At 42.3% G+C, this 20,606-nt stretch overlaps 3 protein-coding genes across 3 annotated transcripts; 1 reads left to right on the forward strand and 2 right to left on the reverse strand.

Annotated features, from left to right (window-relative positions):
- Positions 1-65: 65 nt before the first annotated feature.
- On the reverse strand, positions 66-920 carry LOC117135849 (ATP synthase subunit s, mitochondrial; the record flags this gene model as incomplete). The annotated part of the gene is made up of 1 exon (XM_033296366.1): positions 66-920. A coding segment is annotated over one exon (675 nt), but the record flags the coding sequence as incomplete, so codon positions are not given.
- A 429-nt stretch (positions 921-1,349) lies between these two features.
- LOC117138290 (leucine-rich repeats and immunoglobulin-like domains protein 1) lies at positions 1,350-20,419 on the forward strand. The gene is made up of 9 exons (XM_033300270.1): positions 1,350-2,295; positions 15,252-16,272; positions 16,756-16,827; positions 16,893-17,102; positions 17,168-17,311; positions 17,376-18,199; positions 18,262-18,618; positions 18,681-18,962; positions 19,022-20,419. The coding sequence occupies exons 2-9, from the start codon at positions 15,392-15,394 to the stop codon at positions 20,116-20,118; spliced, it is 3,867 nt and encodes a 1,288-aa protein (XP_033156161.1). The 5' UTR covers positions 1,350-2,295; positions 15,252-15,391; the 3' UTR covers positions 20,119-20,419.
- LOC117138292 (eukaryotic translation initiation factor 5B) lies at positions 7,765-9,853 on the reverse strand. The gene is given in 2 exon segments (XM_033300271.1): positions 7,765-9,716; positions 9,762-9,853. A coding segment is annotated over 1 exon segment (1,134 nt). The 5' UTR covers positions 9,659-9,716; positions 9,762-9,853; the 3' UTR covers positions 7,765-8,524.
- Positions 20,420-20,606: the final 187 nt, after the last annotated feature.

The raw sequence follows: 20,606 nt of genomic DNA on the forward strand, positions 1-20,606 counted from the left end.
ATGTACAAATACAGCAATAAATCGATATATATAAAATATAGCTCGTCAATAAATATATTTATGAATTAAAGGAGTTAATTCTATTCAATAACATTTTATTTGAGTTTTATGACTATTAAACTTATAGAACATACTGCCAATTTTTACCCACGGTGCAAGCCTTGGATTTTCAGCTTTTCTCAACACTGCAAAAGGTTTTATTGACAACATTGGACCAAACAAATAAGTTCGTGATCTGCTGAGGATTATTCTTTGGGCTTCAGAGTTAGGCCCATCTTGGTAGCCTTGATATCACAGCTGGGAAGCTGTTTCTTAAGAGAGGCGGCTACAGCCTCCATGTTCTTCACGAAAATCATATCGAATATGAGCAGTTGTCGCAGATTCTTGAGCTCCCCAATCACAGCAAGGCCGGAGTCCGTGATGTTGTAACAACCGGAGACCTGGAGTCGCTGCAGGGAGCTGCTGATGTGATGAAGACCCTCCAAGCCATCGTTCTCCAAGTGCTTGCAATTGTGGAAGATGACTGTGTCGATGCTCCGGCAGTCCCTTAAGTGCTCAAGTCCTATTTTCATGATTGACGAATTTGACGCGTCCACCACTTTGATGCAGAACTGCGTGTTCTCCCCCGGCAACGAGTTGTAATCCTTCCACAGCCTGGAGGGACTCTCCACAAAGCGCACTCCGCCTCCGTTTTTAATAATCCACTCGGCGCACAGGCGGTTGGCACCCACTTTTGATAGCCGCTCCGCGTCCACCTGGTTGAAGGCGACAGCCACATAGCCCCAGATGCCTCGCTGATCCTTGGGATCCCTGGCGAGTAGTTGCGTTATCCTGGGCAGCTTATTTAATAACATTTTGGCGATTGGCGGAACAGCTGAGCCCGTCCGTTGTTTTGCAACACTATGTTGTGGGATGCCAGTTTGTCAATTTGGAAAGACTTAAATCGTTTTCGTATTTAAACTTCATTTTGCTTAACTTATTACATAAAAACAGCTTTATTTGACAATTATTGCGCTGTAGTGTGTTAACAACTTTATGATGAGATAGCGCAGCATCTTGAAACGAAAATGTATATTAACATAATGTAATTAAAGAACCGTTACATTACATGCCGGCAAAAGGGGCGTATTTTACAGCACTGTATATAAAGTGCTTAAGGCTTAAATATTACTTATAAATTAAAGACTATAAATACTGCATTAATAATATAAATACAATTATTTATGTTCTATGTAGTTAAAGTAAGTGTTTCAATTTGTAGTGATTATTTAGTGCGTTTTGTGTGGTTATTTCTAGCACGTTTCCACCGCACCTACGTATTTCTCCACTCTGTAATCACGGTCACTCTGTGTTCAATTTTCACGGCAAGCAGTTCGTTCGTGCGCGTCGCTGCTGCAATCAATTAATTGAAAACAAGATCGGGGTAAATAACTTTGGTAAATGATCAAAGCGTGCGCCGCCACAAAGCCAATACGAATCGGTTTCCGTGCGCCAATTGCAAGTGCGCTGCTCAAATCCACAGAAATTCTTGCGTGCGAGCGACGGAGATAGCGTGTGTGAACATAAAATCACGGCAATAACAAAAAAACGAAAATAAAAAAAATAAAAACATACATATGCTTGTGGCAACGATTAAAACGCCAACGAGCCTTTGTTTAATGCGCCTGATAAGTGAAGAAATCGCGGTTTTAGAACAAAACTGAGAGAGGCAGCAAACAAAGTAGCAACAAATAGGCCCCCCCGCCTCCGTCTCTCTACGCCATCGAAAATCACGCATTACGTCCACTGTTGTTGTTCTCGTCAATGAGTGCGCGGGTGTGCGTGCACGTGTATGCGTGTGTGTGAGCTTGCCGCCACCGCAATTGAGGAAAAATACACCAATACATGGGCGGCAAATAAAAATAAGCTGTGCATGTGTGCGTATGCGCGCAGTGACGTCGCCGTTTAGAATCGAACGTGTTAAAGTGACGAATAAACAACAAGCGGGATTCAGATTTGGATTTGGACTCTCGGAATAGCAATAGGAATCAGAATCGGAATCGGGAATCATCATCAACATCATCGACGCAAGAGATAGACAAACAAAACAGACAGCCAAACATTTGTACATTTCCTTCGCACATCGCCGCAAATGTGTGTATATGCGCGACGTACGTAATAGTTTGCCGCCGCAGACATTAGGGCTCTGTTCTGTCTCTCTCGCTAGCTGTCCCTCTCTTTCGCTCACGCCCGCTTGTTTACACAAACGCCCACACCCCCCGCCCACCGTTCACCGTTCGCCGTCACTTTGAATAGGTAAGTAAATGCCGCATTCCGCCGCCTAATTAAGTTACCAATTGAGTTTCGCAGAATTCTACGTTCACTTTGTTAATTCCTGTTTAGTTATATAGTTATAATGGGTATTATTCCATAATATAATTGATTTTACTTGTTGCAGTGCAGCTTAAATAGGTTTATTATATATTATTATTTAAATATTTAAATACTCATATGTAGTAAGTTAAACAGAGACACCATATAACTAAGTTCTCCATACAATTTTCATCTTAACTAATTTACAAGTTATTAAAAGAACTCAAGCAGAGTCCAGTCCAATGTTTCAAGTATCCAGAAATAGGCTCCAGAAAACGTTGGGGTCACACCGTTTGGACTCCATGTATATCCGTAGTTCTATTCTGAACTCCCGAGGCACCCAGCGGGGTCTAAGCAAAAGATGAATGATATACCGGGTATGGCCATGTTAGATGATAAATGGCGCGCTATATTAAATGATTTATTTCGCTGGATCCCCCGAGTTCATTGTGCCCACACCCCTCCACCCAGTTCGCCCCCCCTCGATCGCTAATCTGCGGTATCTCACATTCAGATTTGTGGCGCAGATTGGGGTCGGAGGTAAATGCTGAATACGTTGAATAGAGTAAATGGCTGGCAGGCCAGAACACGCGCCTAAAAAGCCACAGAGATCGCAATAAAAGAGCCCGGACAATTTAAGACTGGAAATGGGCAGCTAAATTCCATCAATCAATTTGAAAACATGAGAAAAACACTGTGGAATTGATCAAGAACACGTTGAGGAAACGATGTGATGTGATCTTTGTCTACTTCCAGTCCCGAAAAGGTTCAATTAAAGTTACCTAAGCTTTCTATATTATATACTATATTATTTACTTGTGCTCTGTTTCTATGGTTCTACAATTCTGCGAAAATATAATATAATTAATATCTAGCGGATATGCTCAATGTTTTTATTGCATTATTATCCACAAGCGATTCACATGCTGAGTCAACTGACATTTCCTCAATAACACAAAAAGTTCGCAGATTGATTTTAATGGCATTCGCATTCGTGTACGTTTGTTTTTCGCTGGAAATAATCGTGGAATAATCATTTCCACTGCTTCTAATAACTTTCCAGTGGCAATTTCTAAAAACAAATAAAAAAATGTTTTTTGAACATTCTTTCCTTATTGTTTTAGCGCTGTGCCAGTTATTCTACGCCCAGTTGGTTGGCTATTGAGTTATTATACCCATTACTTGTAGAATAAAAGGGTATACTAGATTCGTTGGAAAGTATGTAACAGGCAGAAGGAAGCGTTTTAGTCTATATTCGTGTATATATATAAAGTATATACATTATTGATCAGGATCAATAGCCGAGTCGATCTGGACATGTCCGTTTGACGGTAACGGGTATCTGATAGTCGGGAAACTCGACTATAGCATTCTCTCTTGTTTTTTTTTTTTATATAGATTCCGCTTTCTGCCGTTTTCTAATTAGTTATAATTACACTTAATGCAATTTAGTTATGAGGTTCTGTTTCTGTGCCCACATTCGTGAGCTCCTCAGATGGCTGTTCGTGCCGTTTCCATTTTTGCATTTATACATTTTAACATTGATGGGGGATTTTATGATTAGTGCAACTAGTTCGTGTTGTTGCATCTGACTGCTCTTTCTGTTACAAGGGCCGTCTAAAATCTGATGGAGAAGGGGGGATGGGGGTAGGAGGAGGAGGAGGCGGAGCGGGCAAAGCGATTAGGTACACAAAAGCCCCATCGGACGGCAAGGCGTCGATGCAATTTGTATTTGTAAGATTTTACTTGGCCCGATAAGCAAGTCCAAGCAGCAGGAATTTCCCCAACTCTGCATTTTGGGTTCCATGGCCCCTGGAAAAGGGAAATATCGAGATTATTTGGTCATAAGGCGGTTCTCCCCATCATTTTTGCACTAATGGTTCTTCAGATTCTACTTTGCATATTGTATTTAATAGAGAATGAGGCATGCTAAACGTGCAGTTTTTAGTTGGCAAATGTTTAAATATATAAATGCTCACATTAAGCTATAAATATCCTTTAAAATTCAAACCAATTTTTTAGATTTTCTAAGAATCTGTCAGCTTTTTCAAAACTTCTTTTGAAGATTTATTGCATTGCAGCACACAAGTTGCAAGTAGCAGAAGAGGTAGGAGCTTAGATTCCGTACCTGAGCATAATATATTATTATGCAACCGCCTGGTCAAAGCGAGGTGTGAATTCTAGCTAAATTCAGTATCACCTTCGCATCATATGCATATGAGCTGTGCAATTTCAGTCGTAGATTGCATCAGGTGGTCTCATAAATAAATGCATTTAATGCTCCGCTGGGTCGCATGGAGTGAATGGGGTTCCTGGGTTGGCTCTGGATCTGCCTGGGTTGGATGGTCTGGATGGATGATGGGCTGATGGTGGTGCGCTGGCCCTGGGGAACTGGCCAAAGACTTGACCATGGCATGTCGCTTGTCTCACGAAAGCATCTCGCAATGATGGAGGCAAGCTATGGCCATTGCCCGGCTCCTCATCATTAGCAATTTGAAATGCACTCGAAGTGTGGTGCGAGATCGGAGATGCCGGGGCTGTGCGAGTGTATCCAATTATTTCAGCATTTTATGGCGTAAATTTCCTTAAACCCAAACCATTATTCAACTGAAACGAATCGCACCAAAAAAGAAACCCAAGCAGAATAACGTATGCAGTTCTCCCAGCTCCCCCCTCGGATGCCCCATGTCTCCTCCGAAAAGGAGAGGAGCGCAGCTCCACGGCAGCAACAAATCTTAAAAAGGCATCAAGATTATTGCGCAGAAAAATTCTTTTCTTCACACCTCGACCAGACAACCCAACGTCGTCGTCGTCGTCTTCAATCCTCAAAGGTCTGGCATGAAAAAAAAAATAAGAAATAAACGAAACAAAAAAACAGAAAAAAAACTAAACAGAATAAGAAACTCAAAGAATTAAATGCGACTTCAAAGAAAGGTAAAACGGCAAGCGGAGCACGGACAAGAAATATGGTCAAAACGAAGCTACGAGGGCCAACACCACCAACAATGGACATCATGTGCAACAACAATAAAAACCAATTTAAGCCGACGTTCAAGCAGGCGGCTTAAAGTGTGTGGCAGGAGTGTGGGGCATGCACCATGCCGTACAGAGAGAAAAACACACCGATCGAGAGATGAGATCCATCTTCTTGGCATTGTATGCAACTTAGTGACTGATTTGATAGATATGAAATTTGGTATGGAAAGAGCTATTGCATCTATCTTATAGCTTTAATTACCAGAAAAGGCAGACTAACTTTCATTTACATTATAAAGAAAGAAATTAGTCTAATAGTTATGATATTTGGTATGCAAAGAGCAATTGAAGCAAGAAATGATGCATTTAGATGGAGAAACAATACTAAACATGATCAGCATATACATGTACTACGTAGGGATTTTTCCCCAGTGTACATATGGTGTGGCGTGCGGAGGATTCCTCGTGGGTCTACCTTCTTGTCGGCTTTCGTTTAACTGACGTCCCGAACACCACAGAAAGGGCCACAACAACAACAGAAACAACAGCAACGAAGGCAACGCATACACACAATCAGTTTCAGAAATCAGATTCGGTTCGAAGTTGAATAGTTCTGCTGCTCGGAATTATGTGTACGTACGTACGTACATACATATGTATATCTTGTAGCTACGTGCGGCGTATCTTTGTCACTGCAACGATCTATGCTGGCACTATCTACATGTCTGTGCGGTTGAGTGTGCAACCTACACAGCTGTAACTTGAATTAGGGATATGTGTCTTCGGTTTTCGAACCAACTTGGATCATAGCTTAGGAACCATGTACCAAACATGTCAAAGTCAATTTTGGGTTAAGGGTTTTTCGGCTAATATGCTAATGAGACATAGTTTTGATTCAAAAGGGATGTCATTGAAGAGATCCCAAAGATAAGATCGGTATGGGAAATATCCATTTAAACAAGTTCACTCTATCTCTATAGCATTAAAACTCAAAGTTATTGAATATAAAAGATGTTGTATTCTCTAATTTATTTACTTATTTTATGAAAATCTTATCCTTTGTGTCACCGCTTATTCAGTAACTCTCATTCATTAAAAACAAACTGCACCGTTGAATAGTTTATTGTTATACGATGCATTTCGATTTTATGAATGCACAATGGCAGGGATTAAAGGACATTTCCAAAGAGTCAAGCTCATGGTCTATTATCCTATTATTACTATTTATGCCAAGTACTTTTCACCTTTCCCACACTCAAACACACACACACACACCCTTCTAACACTGAATTTGTAATTCCCAAAGTGGCAGAAACTCCAGAAAAAGAGGGCAACCCAATCCGCTCGAAAGAATTGAGAGGAAAAACCCGAAGCGAATCCCAATCAAAAGACCCTTCTTTGCGAGAAACAGATGCTCCGTTCTAACACGCACACATTGGAATAGAGTCCCTACACATGTGTATATATATATATATATATATACGTATATTTGACCGATCATATCCAGTAACAATGCAAGTGAAATCCCAGAATCCCTTCCTCTTTCAGCCCAGTTGTGCAGTTGTTGCTCCGTCTTTGGAAAACGAGGCCCAATCCAGTTTTCTGTTCTCAGTTTTTCTGCTCCGTAGCTGCCTGCAGATCTTGAGTTGATTTCGTTTTGGCTTTTGGTTCCTGGAGTTTTTCAGAATTTCGTGCTGTGCCTGGGCCGCTTTTTTTTGTTGCTGTTGTTGCTGTTGTTATTTTGCCTTTTGTGTTTTTATTTTTTCTTCACACCTTCGAGAAGAAGGCAAGGGGCAGCCAAACTGAAATTTCAACGTTGACTGCAAATCCAATTCAATTCCCAATGGCGGCCCCCAATGCACTGTATAGTGTGCGAGCGAGATGGCCGAAGGCGGCAGAGCGAGCGCGCGATATGTGATGGTGGGGAATGGGGATGGGGGGATATTCTTCCCACAGCCGGTTTTTGGTGTTGGTGTCGCGCTTGGTTTTCTCACTTGGCCCGATCCGAAGCTGACTGGCCTTTTGTATTTCGTGGGCCGCGATTCTGGGACCACAGCGACTGACAGCTTCAAAGTTTTTGAAACTTCATACCAGGTACTTGAAGAAAACGAGGGTATGCGATAGCTTCATCTAAATATTATTTAAAAACAAAGGGAGGCGTATACAGCAAAGTAAAGTATTATGAGCTACTGAGCACATAAACTACAAACTACACACAGCTTAGTATAAGATCCTAAACTGTATCTGTAAGTATGTTCTGTGCAGGTCATCAGATAGTCGATACCAACATAAGACCGCATAAGCAGGATCGGTTCTTTACTTTTTCCTTCGCTGCGTTAAGATCCCTTGACAGTCGGCTCAATGTGAGCATTTTTCTTTCTTTCGCGCCAGCTTTAGTTTTTTTATTTTCTTATACTTTTTCTTTATTTTGCATCTCGAATGGAATACAATTTGACATGCTTGGGATTTTCATGAGAGCACAAAAAATCGGAAATTATTGCCGCCGCAGATTAATTTTGAACGCGCTGCTTGAGCTCTCCTGCGGCTTTTTTGCTTTTATCTGATGCACAGATACAGATACAGATACTCGAATATACGAGCAGCTTAAGTCGCGGGGATTACAAGTCGTCGTTTTGGTTCAAGGTGAGCGATCCAGCTTTGGACGTCAGTCTTCCAATGTCTCCTACACTAGCTGGCGATATCAAGGTGTACTCCGCTTGGGCGACGAGGCCTTCCCAGTTTGACAAACACCATAAAGCGTAAAAAAGCGCGATATCAGGGGGCGATTTGTTTATCATCTGCCTGATAACCGCGCATTTCGGAAGGCCTGACTGTTTGTGTAAAAACGGTGCAAGTCTGTCACTCGTACTCAGGCGTGATATCACCGCCGAACACACTTTGCAAGGGTTTTTCTGGGAAATCAGCTGGTGCAGGATAAGATTAGCGCCACCCAAAACGGGCAAAGTACCGGAAAAAACATACAAAAACTCGATTTCTTGTTCTACTTATGAATTTATATTATAAATAACCAATATGGACACATATAAAAATCTCAAAGATAAGAAGATGCATTTTGCTCACGAAAATTTTGTATTATATGAACCAAATTGTTTAGATCCTCACCGAAAAGTTGTTGCTTCTACTTTCTTATGTTTCCTTCGAGTATCAGTGCCCATTTTCAATATCATCAATAAATTTAATTTAGTTTATAGAGCCGCCCGTTTATATCGGCGCACACAAAGATGGTGTTCAAATACTGCGGCATAGGATAGGTAATCGAGTTGCAATTAGAACATGAACGACACACTACTAGTTGATTGATTCTAGGTTTCGATGATACCTTTCTAGTACTGGGTTTCTCCAGTTTGCTTTCTCTCAAATTGGCCTCCTCCAATGCCTCTTTCTTGAGTTTGGCTGCTTGAATCCGGGCACTGCGTCGTAATACAATGGGTGGTTCTTTGACCTTTTCTGGCCTATCTAATTGTTTCCAATCTACTGCCATTCTGGAATTCTTTTTCTTCTTATCCTTCTGCAAGTTTCTTTCCAATAGCTGCAGCTCCTTTTTTAGTTTTGCTGCTGAAATCCCCGCACTTCGACGTAATACCAGTGTTGTTGAGCAATCAGTACTGCATTTACTCGAATCCTTTTTTATTCGTCCTGGTTGACGCTGCTTAGCTAATCCTAATTTTCGGCGATAGCCGTGTTGCTGCGACTTTTTCTTGTGCTTCTGTAAACCAGCAGCCATTTCCATGTCCTCAAAATATTTGCTGACCTTGTGCTTTACTTTCTTTAATATCCTTGAGAGATCCATCTGCTCATCATCTATTTCCACAGAATTCTCCTTGCCATGGTCTAAAGCAGTAGGACTAGAGGATTTCACAACCTTTTTGGGCCTTCCGCGCGGTCGTCGTGGTTCCTCAGTTTCCAGACTAGGCTCGGCTTCGCTGATCCTTTCCATTGGATCTGTAATGGGCACACCTAGTGGAGGTTCCATATCTACGTCACAACTCACTGGCCCCTTATCAGAAGTTTTCTTAGCTGATTGCCTTCGCGATTTGCGTGCAAATATATTCGGATTTATCAGGTTCGATATTTTTGTATCCCTTTTCGATCGAAGAGGTTTAATTCTAAGACGCTTATTTCGTTTGGACTGATTCTTTTTTAGCGAGTTCCCAGCTTCAATGTCATCACAAAGATTGTATAGGCTATAAAGCTTGCCACTAACATCAACGCAATTCAAGTACTGATTTTCTGGTCTCAATTTATCACAATTTAAAGTGCGACTCTTATTATATATAGAGTTTGGTTAGTTATACTTCCTTAGATTCATTTGTGTGGTGTATTTGACTTCTTGAAAGAACTGAAATATTTGGAGGAGAGGTCTTCATCTATATTCGAAGTGCAGCAATCGAGCAATTCTACTGTAGACTTACCTCAGCTCTTCTAAAGACAATTCTGCTGCTTACACATTTGTTTACAAAGTTTTTGTTATAAATTAATTGTTTTTTACTTTGTTGTGTGATTTGTGTATCAACGGACTGAAGTATATTATGAGCCCTAGTCTGTTTGTGGTTGTGAAGCTGATTTAAATAGCTACTGAGTTGTATCCTAAATACTATCTTTGCTTTTCAAATGTTGGCTAAGCAATTTCGAAACGAAGATAAAAGCTAAAAGATGAAGATACAAACTATTTCCATGGAGTAAGCATTTAAGTTTATTTTCATGACCAGCTGAGCTTAAAGGAAAACGCAAATTCACCTGACTGCTGGCCACCACACCCAAAATAAGGTAGATACGGCTAGGATACGATATTTGGCATATGATATCACTGATATCACACGCCTCGCGCTTATCAAAGAACATGAACAACAATGGAGCAACAACAACAACACAACAAGCAGTTGTTGCGCTTTATTTACTCTTTATTTATGCGCCTTAGACCAATCAAGCAAAACGGTTTATCATTGAAGCGATAAAAAATACGTTAATTTATTATGCACACACACCGAGAAAAGCACTGACATTTGTGTTATACACATATGAAGAAACGGTTCGGAGCCGAAGAAAATAATAATAATAACAATAAATGTTTACTAATTGCGCAAAATTGAACTTGAAAATGTGAAATGTGTAAATACGCAAGTCAACAAACTTATGGAGTGAGTTCTTGGTCTGTTTGCCCAGTAAAAAACGCTATTGAACTTAAAGATTATAGTTGATATCAAAGGAAATATCCGAGAAATTGATAAGCATTTTATTAAAAACGAATAGATGTAGTATCAAAATTTTAAATGTTACGAGATTTCATTGTGTTCCTAAGCCACGTAGAATATATCATTATATTAATTATATTATATTCATTTGCTCACTCATAATAAATGCTTGTTTCCATTTTATTTTAATTACTTAATTCAAGTGATTTTCCGCCAGAACGAAAGTTCAAGTGACTACCGATTTGCGGTCGAGTTAACTCTGGCAACTCGGCTCATTTTGGTCGGATTAACAGCAGAAAAGTTGGCCTGTAAAATGAACAAAGCGCGCAATTATAAACTCTATTTTTTTAAGTTATTTAATTAGCGGACCCAAGCGGAGAGGCTGAAATAATACGAACGACGTCTCTCGTATCTAGAGTGGAAAATTAATGGCTACAAAATTAAATTTATTTTTGAACAAAAAAAAAAAAAAAGAGGGAAAAAGCAGAAGAGAGGCAAAAACAACAACAAGAGCAACGGACCTGGGCTGCCAGACAGCCTGGCAATTTTGTTTCTTATTGGATTTTTATTCGAGCTTGCGAGCGTGTGTGTGTGTGTGTGTGCGTTAACGTAGTGTGCGAAATTTATGTTGCTATTTGCGTCGCTGCCCACTGTTATCATGAGTTCTGCCCGATGTGGTTGTTGTTCTTGTTTCTAGTTGGCTGCTGGCACGTTACCTAATTAGTTGCCGCAGACAGCGCGACGTTTTTACCTTTTAGCGCTACACGTACACAATCACATTTACAGTATACGTATTTATAGTGGTGCGCGGTCGCTTTGACGTAACACATTACGACAAACGGGCAGCGACGTCGACGGCGACTGCATTCGATTTCCGTTCTCTGCCCACGCACATGCATATTGCACACATCACCACAGCGGAGGCAGCGCTGCAGCAGCGCTGTAAACAGAGGCAGCGGCAGCGACGATAGAGAAAACTTAGCAGAAAGATACAAATGCAAAGACCGCAAATAAACACGCGACAAAGTGCAGCTTCAACGTTTTGTCTTGCTCTTGCTTCTGCATTTGGCTTTGTCTTGCTAACGGTCACAGTGGGGCAAAATAGTCAAGTTTCTTTTAAACTTATAAAGTAACGTGAATTGAATTTATGAACGATTAAGTAGAGGTAATTTATATGAAATTAGTTATTATTATGTTTTAAATTTATAATAGCTTGAAGAGAATAACGAAATTATGTTGTTAGTTTATTTGCATTTATGTAAAATAACCAGTGTTAGGACTACATATCTACTATATCTTTTTATATTAAATCTAGTTTTACAGTTGTCTTTTTATTATGGTTTTATACTGGCCATCCGCAATATGTGCTCAATAACCAACGTGCTTGTTCCACTGTGCCGTGGGTTTTGGCAGCATCGCATCGCTTGAGTTGCAGCTGCTCGACGACCCCACCTCACCCCACCCCACCCACTGCTTGCCACACCGCCACCTCCGCCCCCACTCCCATTTTTCACCTCAATTTTCCGACCGCCCACTGGTAGCGTTTTGGTTTATTCTCCTTTTGCTTTTTGACTCTGTTATTTTCTTTTCATTTTTTTTTTTTTCCCTGACTTTTTTATACACACGCCAACGACAGCGAGAAGATAAAAAAAACACTTGAACAAATGCAACAGTCAGCTTATTCACAATGATATTGTGTATGGTATATTTTTATTCGTTTGGCAAAAGTAATAAACATCAGATAGAAAAACAAAGTACACGGCAGACAAAATCATTTGGGCGAACCAAAATGCTTTCGCAAAGAAAAATAAAAAATAAAAATAAAAAGCAGAGAGCCGAAAATCGAAAACCGAAAACAAATCATGACAAAAAGCTGTGGGCGACAACAACAAGTCATGAGTGAAAAAAAAAAGGCCAAGACAAAATTACCAATTTAAATGCTAAAATCCGTATCGACGACGGCTGAGCGAAAAGCCACTAAAAACTAAGCCAAATAAAAATGCAGCCCAGGCATTTAGTGAAGTAAAATGCTAATAAAGACGTAGATACTGTGTGTGTGCTATACCCGACTGCACAGATACGATAATTATATAAACAACGAAAACTGATTGCCGATGTCGTTCCTAATGATCATCGCAAGATACACACGTTGATCATGACTGCGTTGTGTTTGGGATATGTGTGGCACATGCGTGTAGCATAAACATATGTGTGGATCCATCCACACAGTTCCAACTGGGAGCATTGTGTACATATATCAATGGGTGTGTATTATCATATCATCATCGCCAGCGGACAGGCGACAACGTGGACATTTTGTCGTTTTTATAAGAAGACAATACCCGGGTCCGAATTCGAACGTTATCTAATAAATTGTGAGGGAGTTGACAGCGGGCGATTGACAAAAAAAAAAAAATAAAAGCAGAAAACATAAAACCGACTGAAGACTGAAAAATTAAACAAGAAACGGTGTAGGAAATCTGCATTTGGTCATAAATATTGTTGTTGTCTGTAAGCTGTCCGAAAATGAGTTCAGAGTGAAAGCCCACTTCCCTTCCCAAAAAAAAAAAAAAAAAAAAAAAAAAAAAAAAAAAAAAAATCAGATGGTGTGGGTTTTTCCCTCAAATCCCCCGACTTTAACCTTTTTCGGTGTAAACAGAACTCTGCGGCTTATCAATATGCGAATTAGCCAATGATTATGCATGCAAATCGATTCAAAATGGTGGCACACATCGGTGGGCAGAGGAAATTAGCGCTCTCTGCTGATTGGTGTGTGAAAATTGATCCAGCAGATCGCTAGATAGCCCCCAAAGATAGTGATTTAATGGCCCGCATCATGCTTAGGATGTTCGGGTTCGGCCTTCATCAAAGTGCTGCTGATCGATAGGTGCGAAAACGGACGTATTGTTCGGATGATGATCGATGGCCATAAGCCCGCTTGAACTGCCACATTTGGCAGCTTACTTTGGATACAGTTTATTACAAAATAGCCTAGTTAATGCCAAATGATGATCTTTGCAACCTAAATGTATCTGATTTGGAAAAAAGCAATGTGAAGTATGCAATAGTTAAGTTTCCTATCTGTGTAATCATTTTTACCCTTGGAACCAACCTATGCCAGCTAATATGTACATAGTTAATAAGGCCAATTTCCTCAATCCCAAGGTAAACCCTTTGATTAGCTCCAGTTTTTACCACCTCAAATAAAACCAAGCAAGCACTTGCAGCCGCACCAAGAAATGTGTATTTGCCCCGAGCGATCTGTACAAATATCAACAAATATAAACATTTTCCTCTGTAGATACCGCGATTGAAGACAGTGCAAACCTATTGATTAGATAATTGCAGAGGGCTCTAAAAATTAAAAATAAAAAAAACCCCACTAAATGTAGAGCGGGAAACGTGCGACAATCTTTGGAGATACAGATAGAAAGATAGGAGGAACTCCTTCACGGAATCGGGGCCAAGTCTTCGAGAGAACTACTAATCAAAGCCTCTTCACTTCGGACACTTGAGGTTTTCCCTGGCCAGCTAGCATGTAGCTATATATACATATATATAACTATATATAGGCATGGAGCTGTGAGAAATGTGGAGAAAAGTCTTTGAAGAAAATCTTGAGACCAAAGTAAGCGGTTGTTTCTGCTCGTTTTGTTTGGTTTCTTTTTTTGTTGCCTCCGCTGGTGTGTTACTAAATTTGGTTGTCTGGGCATTTCTACGCGAGTGTCTAAATGTATCTGTATCTGTAGCTGTGTTCGTACCACACCATTTTTAGTAGCCTGTCTATATATGTAGCATACTATATGGTAAGGCATTGTATGCCAGCTCTGCTCAACTGCGGTAATTGCCGACTATTTTCTTTAATTCGTTTCCAGCTGTCCTTTTTCTGTGGGTGGTGTGTGTGTCTATATGGGTCTATATGCCCTGGTGGGAAAGTGCTCCAGCATCATTTCTGCTCGCATCCGGGGGCCACCAAAAAGGTGATAGCAGCGACCACAAACTGCGCAGCATACAAACGTACTTTATCTCTCCGCCGTACTGTCACCGAATTTGGCGAGCTTTTTGGTCCCAGCGCAACGCCCTCCGCATTTATGTATTCAAAGTAAATAAATCCAGCGCACGCTGCACAATTCTGGAGCAAGATGAAGACATTACGTCTGAGTTTTTGAATTCTGCATTCCGAATGCCTCCGGGGGCCTCCGTCTGGCAGTAGACACTCGTGCTCGTGGTCGTCGCCACAGAAATGATGATGAGATGATATGTTTTGCTGTTTTTGCAACCACGGCAGTGCGCGGTGCTCGGTTGCTGTTTTGTTTTCATTATAAAATCGTTGGCTCTGCGCGTTTTTTTTCTTTTCGCACAAAACATCCGGTCGTATTTTAATTTAATGAGTATAAATTCTCTGCTCGGCCAGAGACACTGGCACTTTCTGCACAATTATTATTTATATATATTTAAAAGGCATTGGGCAAATATACAGTCGGTATATATAAGCATAAAATGTTTTAAATGGTTTTCTTTCATGTATTTCTTTTATTTATAAAACTATTTAAGAAACTAGTGTGATTTAGATTTGGAATTATTTCCATTTCATTTCCATTTCAAAATGTAAACTTTATGAGTCTATTTTTTTCAAATATTTGTAGAGTATTTGTAGAGAAAGTATAAACCCAAATCTGATCTTCTATTTCATTCCCATTCATTTCAAAGGAACTATGCAAGGAATACCAGAATGCTTGGCTGGCGAAAGGGACTTTCCAACACTGGCCGAGGGCGAGTGATGTTCACTGGAAATAACGGCGCTTTCTTACCGCCGCTTGAAACTCAACGAATTTAACAAAAGTCGCAAAATGCACGTTTCAGCCATAAAAGGCCGACAGCCGCCGAGGGAGTCAAATGATGATAGCCCTATGGTCATTACTAATTATCGAATCTGCGACATCAAAACGAGTGGCAATGGCAAATATTTAATGTCGTGGAGTCGGCGTCGGCGGCGCAACAACAACAACAACAGCAGCAGCAGCAAAAACAATGCGGCATCTGAAAGTCGCAGTAATGATAATTGCAATTATTCTACAACCAATGATTTCAATAAAATCAATAAATTGCTGCTAATTACGTACATGCTGCTGATAACAGCGGCCACAATTTGTCAAAGCGCCGCCCAGTCGCCGTCATCATCGAATGCCGGTGGAGTTGGAGGATCCGGTTCCACTGGGGGATCCCCCCTGAGTGCGCTGCTCAAATCCGGTGGCGCCTCCTACAATCAACAGTTGCCGCAACAGCAGCTCTTCGCCATGCTGACCAGGAATGGAGGTGGATCGTCGGGCCCAGGATCGAGTGGCGGCAACAAAGGCTACACCAGCGCCAGGCAGCACTTCATGGCCCTCAGCGAGGATTACTCGGATGCGGATGTGGACGAGGAGGATATGGCTGCATTGCACTACCCGCTGTCTGCCTCACATCCACCGGCTGGCGTTCAGGGATCCTCCTCCTCCTCCGGCATTTCCATACAATCCGGCTCGTTGGAGACAAACGGCTTCGTGGCCGACGATGGTGGACAGTACGAGCATGCCCAGAAAGCACTGGAGGCTGCTGCGGCGGCGGCCAAGGCCAGTAATAAGTACAACATCGACTGCCCCAAGGACTGCAAGTGCCTCAATGTTCTCTTCGACTGCGATAAGCTGCATCTGGAACGGGTGCCCGTCTTGCCCAGCTACGTGCAAACTTTGTAAGTATATACGTAGAAATAGAGGAGGAAATTTAAGGCAGAGCTTCAAAACAACTTTTGAATGGAAAAACTATTTGATCAGCTTCCCATTAACTTAAGGTCATTGTGGTTTCTCTTCTTCAAAAACTTCCAACTTCAGAAAAAATTGGTGGAGTTTGAAACATTCGACATTATTTAAATCCATAAATTCCTGGGGGATGAAATGGCGAGCCACCCCCATCAGATATTCTCTGCGAATATAAATTACAGAGTGGCACAACCCTCTACATCGACATTTGGCCTCAATTTTAGCATTAATTTTTTTTTTTTGGGGTTGCGATTTTATCGTTGCGCTTTTAATCAATTTAATGCATGGCAAAATTATGCAAACGTCGCTCGGTTTTTATCAGTAGCTTTGCATCGATAATTGCGACATAATTGAGGTGCATTGAGCTAGCCAAGGATTTTACAAATGGCGTAAATTAACTTTTATCTCTTTCGCAGGCATCTGGCTAACAACAAACTGAACGACACCAGCGTCCTGGAGATACGTAATCTGTTGAATTTGACAAAAGTGTAAGTGAAGCAGAAGCTTATCCAGATAAATACTATAAACTAATTATATTTTACATCTATATTAGTTCATTAAAACGAAATTTATTGGAGGTAATCCCGAAATTCGTGGGCCTCAGCGGTCTGAAGCACCTGGTATTGGCCAACAACCATATTACCAGCATCTCCAGCGAGGCGCTGGCAGCTTTGCCACTGCTGAGAACGCTGGATCTGTCCAGGAATCAGCTGCACACCATCGAGCTTAACTCTTTTCCGAAGTCAAATAACCTTGTTCACTTGTGAGTCGCCTGAATGTTCCTTGATTTAGGCAAATATTAACGTCGCATTCTCCTTTTGCCCACAGAATACTCAGTTTTAACGAGATAACCAATGTGAATGAGCACTCGTTTGCGACTCTAAACAACCTAACAGACCTGGAGCTGAGTAATAATCGCCTAAGCACTCTGCCCATAAGGGTGTTCAAAAATCTGAACCAACTGAAAAAGCTGTAAGTTATTAAAATACTGCATATGGAACACGACTTACAATGTTTATATTTCACTTTACCACAGAGCTCTCAACTTTAACCAACTGGAGATCAACTGGTCCACGTTCCGTGGCCTGGAGTCGATGAAAAATCTTCAACTGAAGTCCAACAAAATCCGAGCGCTGCAGGACGGCGTCTTCTATGTGATGCATAAAATCGAGACCATTGATCTGGCCATGAACCAGATCAGTTCCCTTTCACGCCAGGGTCTCTTCAATCTGACAAAGTTGCGCCACCTCAACCTGTCGTTTAATGCCATTTCACGCATTGAGGTTGACACTTGGGAGTTCACTCAGTCGCTGGAAGTGCTGGATCTGTCGAACAATGCAATCAACGAGTTCAAGCCACAGCATTTGGACTGCCTACATCGCCTGAAAACGCTCAATCTAGCGCACAACCGATTGCAATATCTGCAGGAAAACACCTTTGATTGTGTGAAGAATCTTGAGGAGTTGAACCTGCGGCGCAATCGTCTGTCCTGGATCATCGAGGATCAGAGTGCGGCGGCTCCGTTCAAAGCGCTCCGAAAATTGCGACGCCTGGACTTGCATGGCAATAACCTAAAGCAGATCAGCACTAAGGCGATGAGTGGTCTCAACAACCTGGAGATACTCAATCTCGGTTCCAATGCCCTGGCCAGCATTCAGGTCAATGCTTTTGAGCACATGCTTCGCCTAAATAAATTGGTTTTTAAATCGCTGAACTTCATCTGCGACTGCGATTTGATCTGGTTCCAACAGTGGCTGAAGAATCGTTTTCCCCAGCAGGCCGAGCACGCGGTGTGTGGCTATCCGGAGCATCTACTAGATCGGCATCTAAAGTCACTGAGCAGTTCGGAGTTGGTGTGCGGTAAGTGTGAAATTATAATGTTTAATGTTTGGATTACTAACGCTGTTATTTATCTCCTCTAGTGGACTCCCCGAAACCGAGAGTGGAACAAGAACCGGACGACATGCTGGCCGTGAATGGAGCTAACATCACTCTAGAATGCATTGCCAGTTCTCCGACAGCGGCCTCACTGGCCGCCGCCGATGAGCTGAAGATCAAATGGCGCCACGACAATCAGCATGTCCAGGAGCGACCGGCTGTGCACGACGGTTCTAGCACGGAAACGCAGATCCGCCATGATCTGAGCACCAATCAGACCTCCATCTATGGCTATCTGCGTCTCACGAATGTGACCTATGAAAGCGCTGGACGCTATCAGTGCGTGGTATCGAATGCCTTTGGAACCACCTATGCACAGAAGTTTAAGATATCTATAGGAAGTACGCACACACATCGCCTTTGCCATATATATTTATATTAATAACTATCTTTACATCCCCAGTTCATCCCACCTTTTTGCAAGTGCCGTCGAATCTAACGTTGGACGCTGGCGAAATGGCTCGATTGGTCTGCTCGGCGAGCGGCGATCCCACACCTGAAATAGCGCTGCAAAAGTTCGGCGGCAGTGAGTTTCCAGCGGCAACCGAGCGTCGGCTGCAAGTGATCCGCGAGGAGAACGCGTTTTTGATAACCAACGCTAAGCCCAGCGATTCTGGAATTTACACGTGCACAGCGTTAAGTGCTGCGGGCGAGATTAAGGTCAATGCAACGCTGGTGGTAAATGGTAGGTTCCTTTAAGCCTTTTACTTCGTTCTTCACTAATGTTTCTTCTTTTTAATGCAGACAAACCGCAGCCTAGCATTCCCTTGGTGCACCAGGAGGTGGTTGTGGGCCGCACATGTGTATTGCAGTGTCTTAGCGAAACGGCCAATGCTGATTTTGAGCTAGAACATCCGCACCGCGAGTGGTTTAAGGAGAACAAACCGATACACATTTCGCCAACAGCTCCGGACGGCGATCGTTACTATTTTTCCAACAACAAGGAACTGCTTGTGATCCTGAATGCTCAGTCCAACGATGCTGGACACTTTCGCTGTGAGATAACGGACAACTCGCGAACGTTTACGCTGCAGTCGGAGCTGGTAGTGGTCAAGGAGAACCTTAACTGGGACGTCTTGCTGATGGGCATAATCACAGTAACCGTCATCTGTGTGGTGGTGGACTGCTGCATCATTTGGTGCACTCTGCGCTATCAGAAAAAGAAACTACGCATGAGCCTGGCTGCCGAGAGGCTGGCGGCTCGTACGCACGCTAGTCTACATTCTACTCTCGACAAGGATCAGACGCAGCTGACTACGCTTAATCGTACGCAGCTTAGACCACACCAATCGCAGCTGGTCCTAGACGGACTTCCCACGCAGCAGCAAACGCAGTTACGCCCACGAAGCCCTGCGGACTTGGACAATGGCGAGGCGAACCACAGTCGCCTCATCGTGACGACAACGCCCTCCTACGAACAGCGCTGCCTGGAGCAGGGACTGACCCTAAGCTATCTGCTTCAGACGGTCGCGGAGACCCAGCAGGATCATTTGTCCAGCAAGGACTCGGGCACCGGTTCGGATTCGGCTGTGAAACGCAGTCTGGAGGACTTTGCGGTGGCCATGCCCAGTCATAAGCATCACACCGACGACGAGCAGGAGGAGGTGGAGGTGGATGGAGAAAACGACCTACAGTACATAGAGCTGTACGAGGTGAATCATGCTGCAGCCGAGCAGGAGCACTTTCTGCAGAACAACAATCACAACTACGACGGTGGCGGGGGTGGCGATGAAGGTGGGGTCAACAAAATGGTGCCCAAGGCGCTGCTCCGCAAATGCAGCGCGGGTGACAGCGGCAGCAACTACAACTCCATCCAAAAGTGGACAACAGTGGACATTTGAGCGGAAGCTTAACCAAATGAGCATGATGATATCAGGATCATATACCAAAAACTGGAGGCTGCACCGTAACCCCAACCGCAGTCCGCCCCCAAAACGAACACAAAGACTGTTTAACTCGTAATTATAATTCGTAGATGGTGGCCCAGACTTTTGGACTGGCCACGACCATAGGGTAGGCGGCCTTATTGATGCCTTTGCTATGGAAATAGGACAGCTAGAGAAACATACCAGTGTCTTCGTAATTTATGAAATTAATCGTTAGAATCGATTATCATTAACTTGTAATGCATAATATTTAATTATCGTATATGTATATTTATAATTTTCTTTCGCTTGTGATATTATTTATTATTTTGATTGCCCGAGTTTTAGACGTAATACATTCACCACTGTATATATCACTTAGACTTTAATTGTAGTCGATATCGAATGGTTGCCAGTAAATCGGCTATGACAGCTCCAAATGAGTGGGAGTGTACCTTGGAAGA

Source organism: Drosophila mauritiana, chromosome 2R, assembly GCF_004382145.1.
Source record: "Drosophila mauritiana strain mau12 chromosome 2R, ASM438214v1, whole genome shotgun sequence".
In the NCBI taxonomy this organism is placed as follows: Eukaryota; Metazoa; Arthropoda; class Insecta; order Diptera; family Drosophilidae; genus Drosophila; species Drosophila mauritiana.

Coding starts and splice junctions, on each gene's coding strand:
- LOC117138290 (XM_033300270.1), top strand. CDS start 15,392: ATGCACGTTTCAGCCATAAAAGGCCGACAGCCGCCGAGGGAGTCAAAT. Junction 17,103..17,167: donor TCAAATAACCTTGTTCACTT/GTGAGTCGCCTG, acceptor TTTTGCCCACAG/AATACTCAGTTTTAACGAGA. Junction 18,619..18,680: donor GTTTAAGATATCTATAGGAA/GTACGCACACAC, acceptor TTACATCCCCAG/TTCATCCCACCTTTTTGCAA.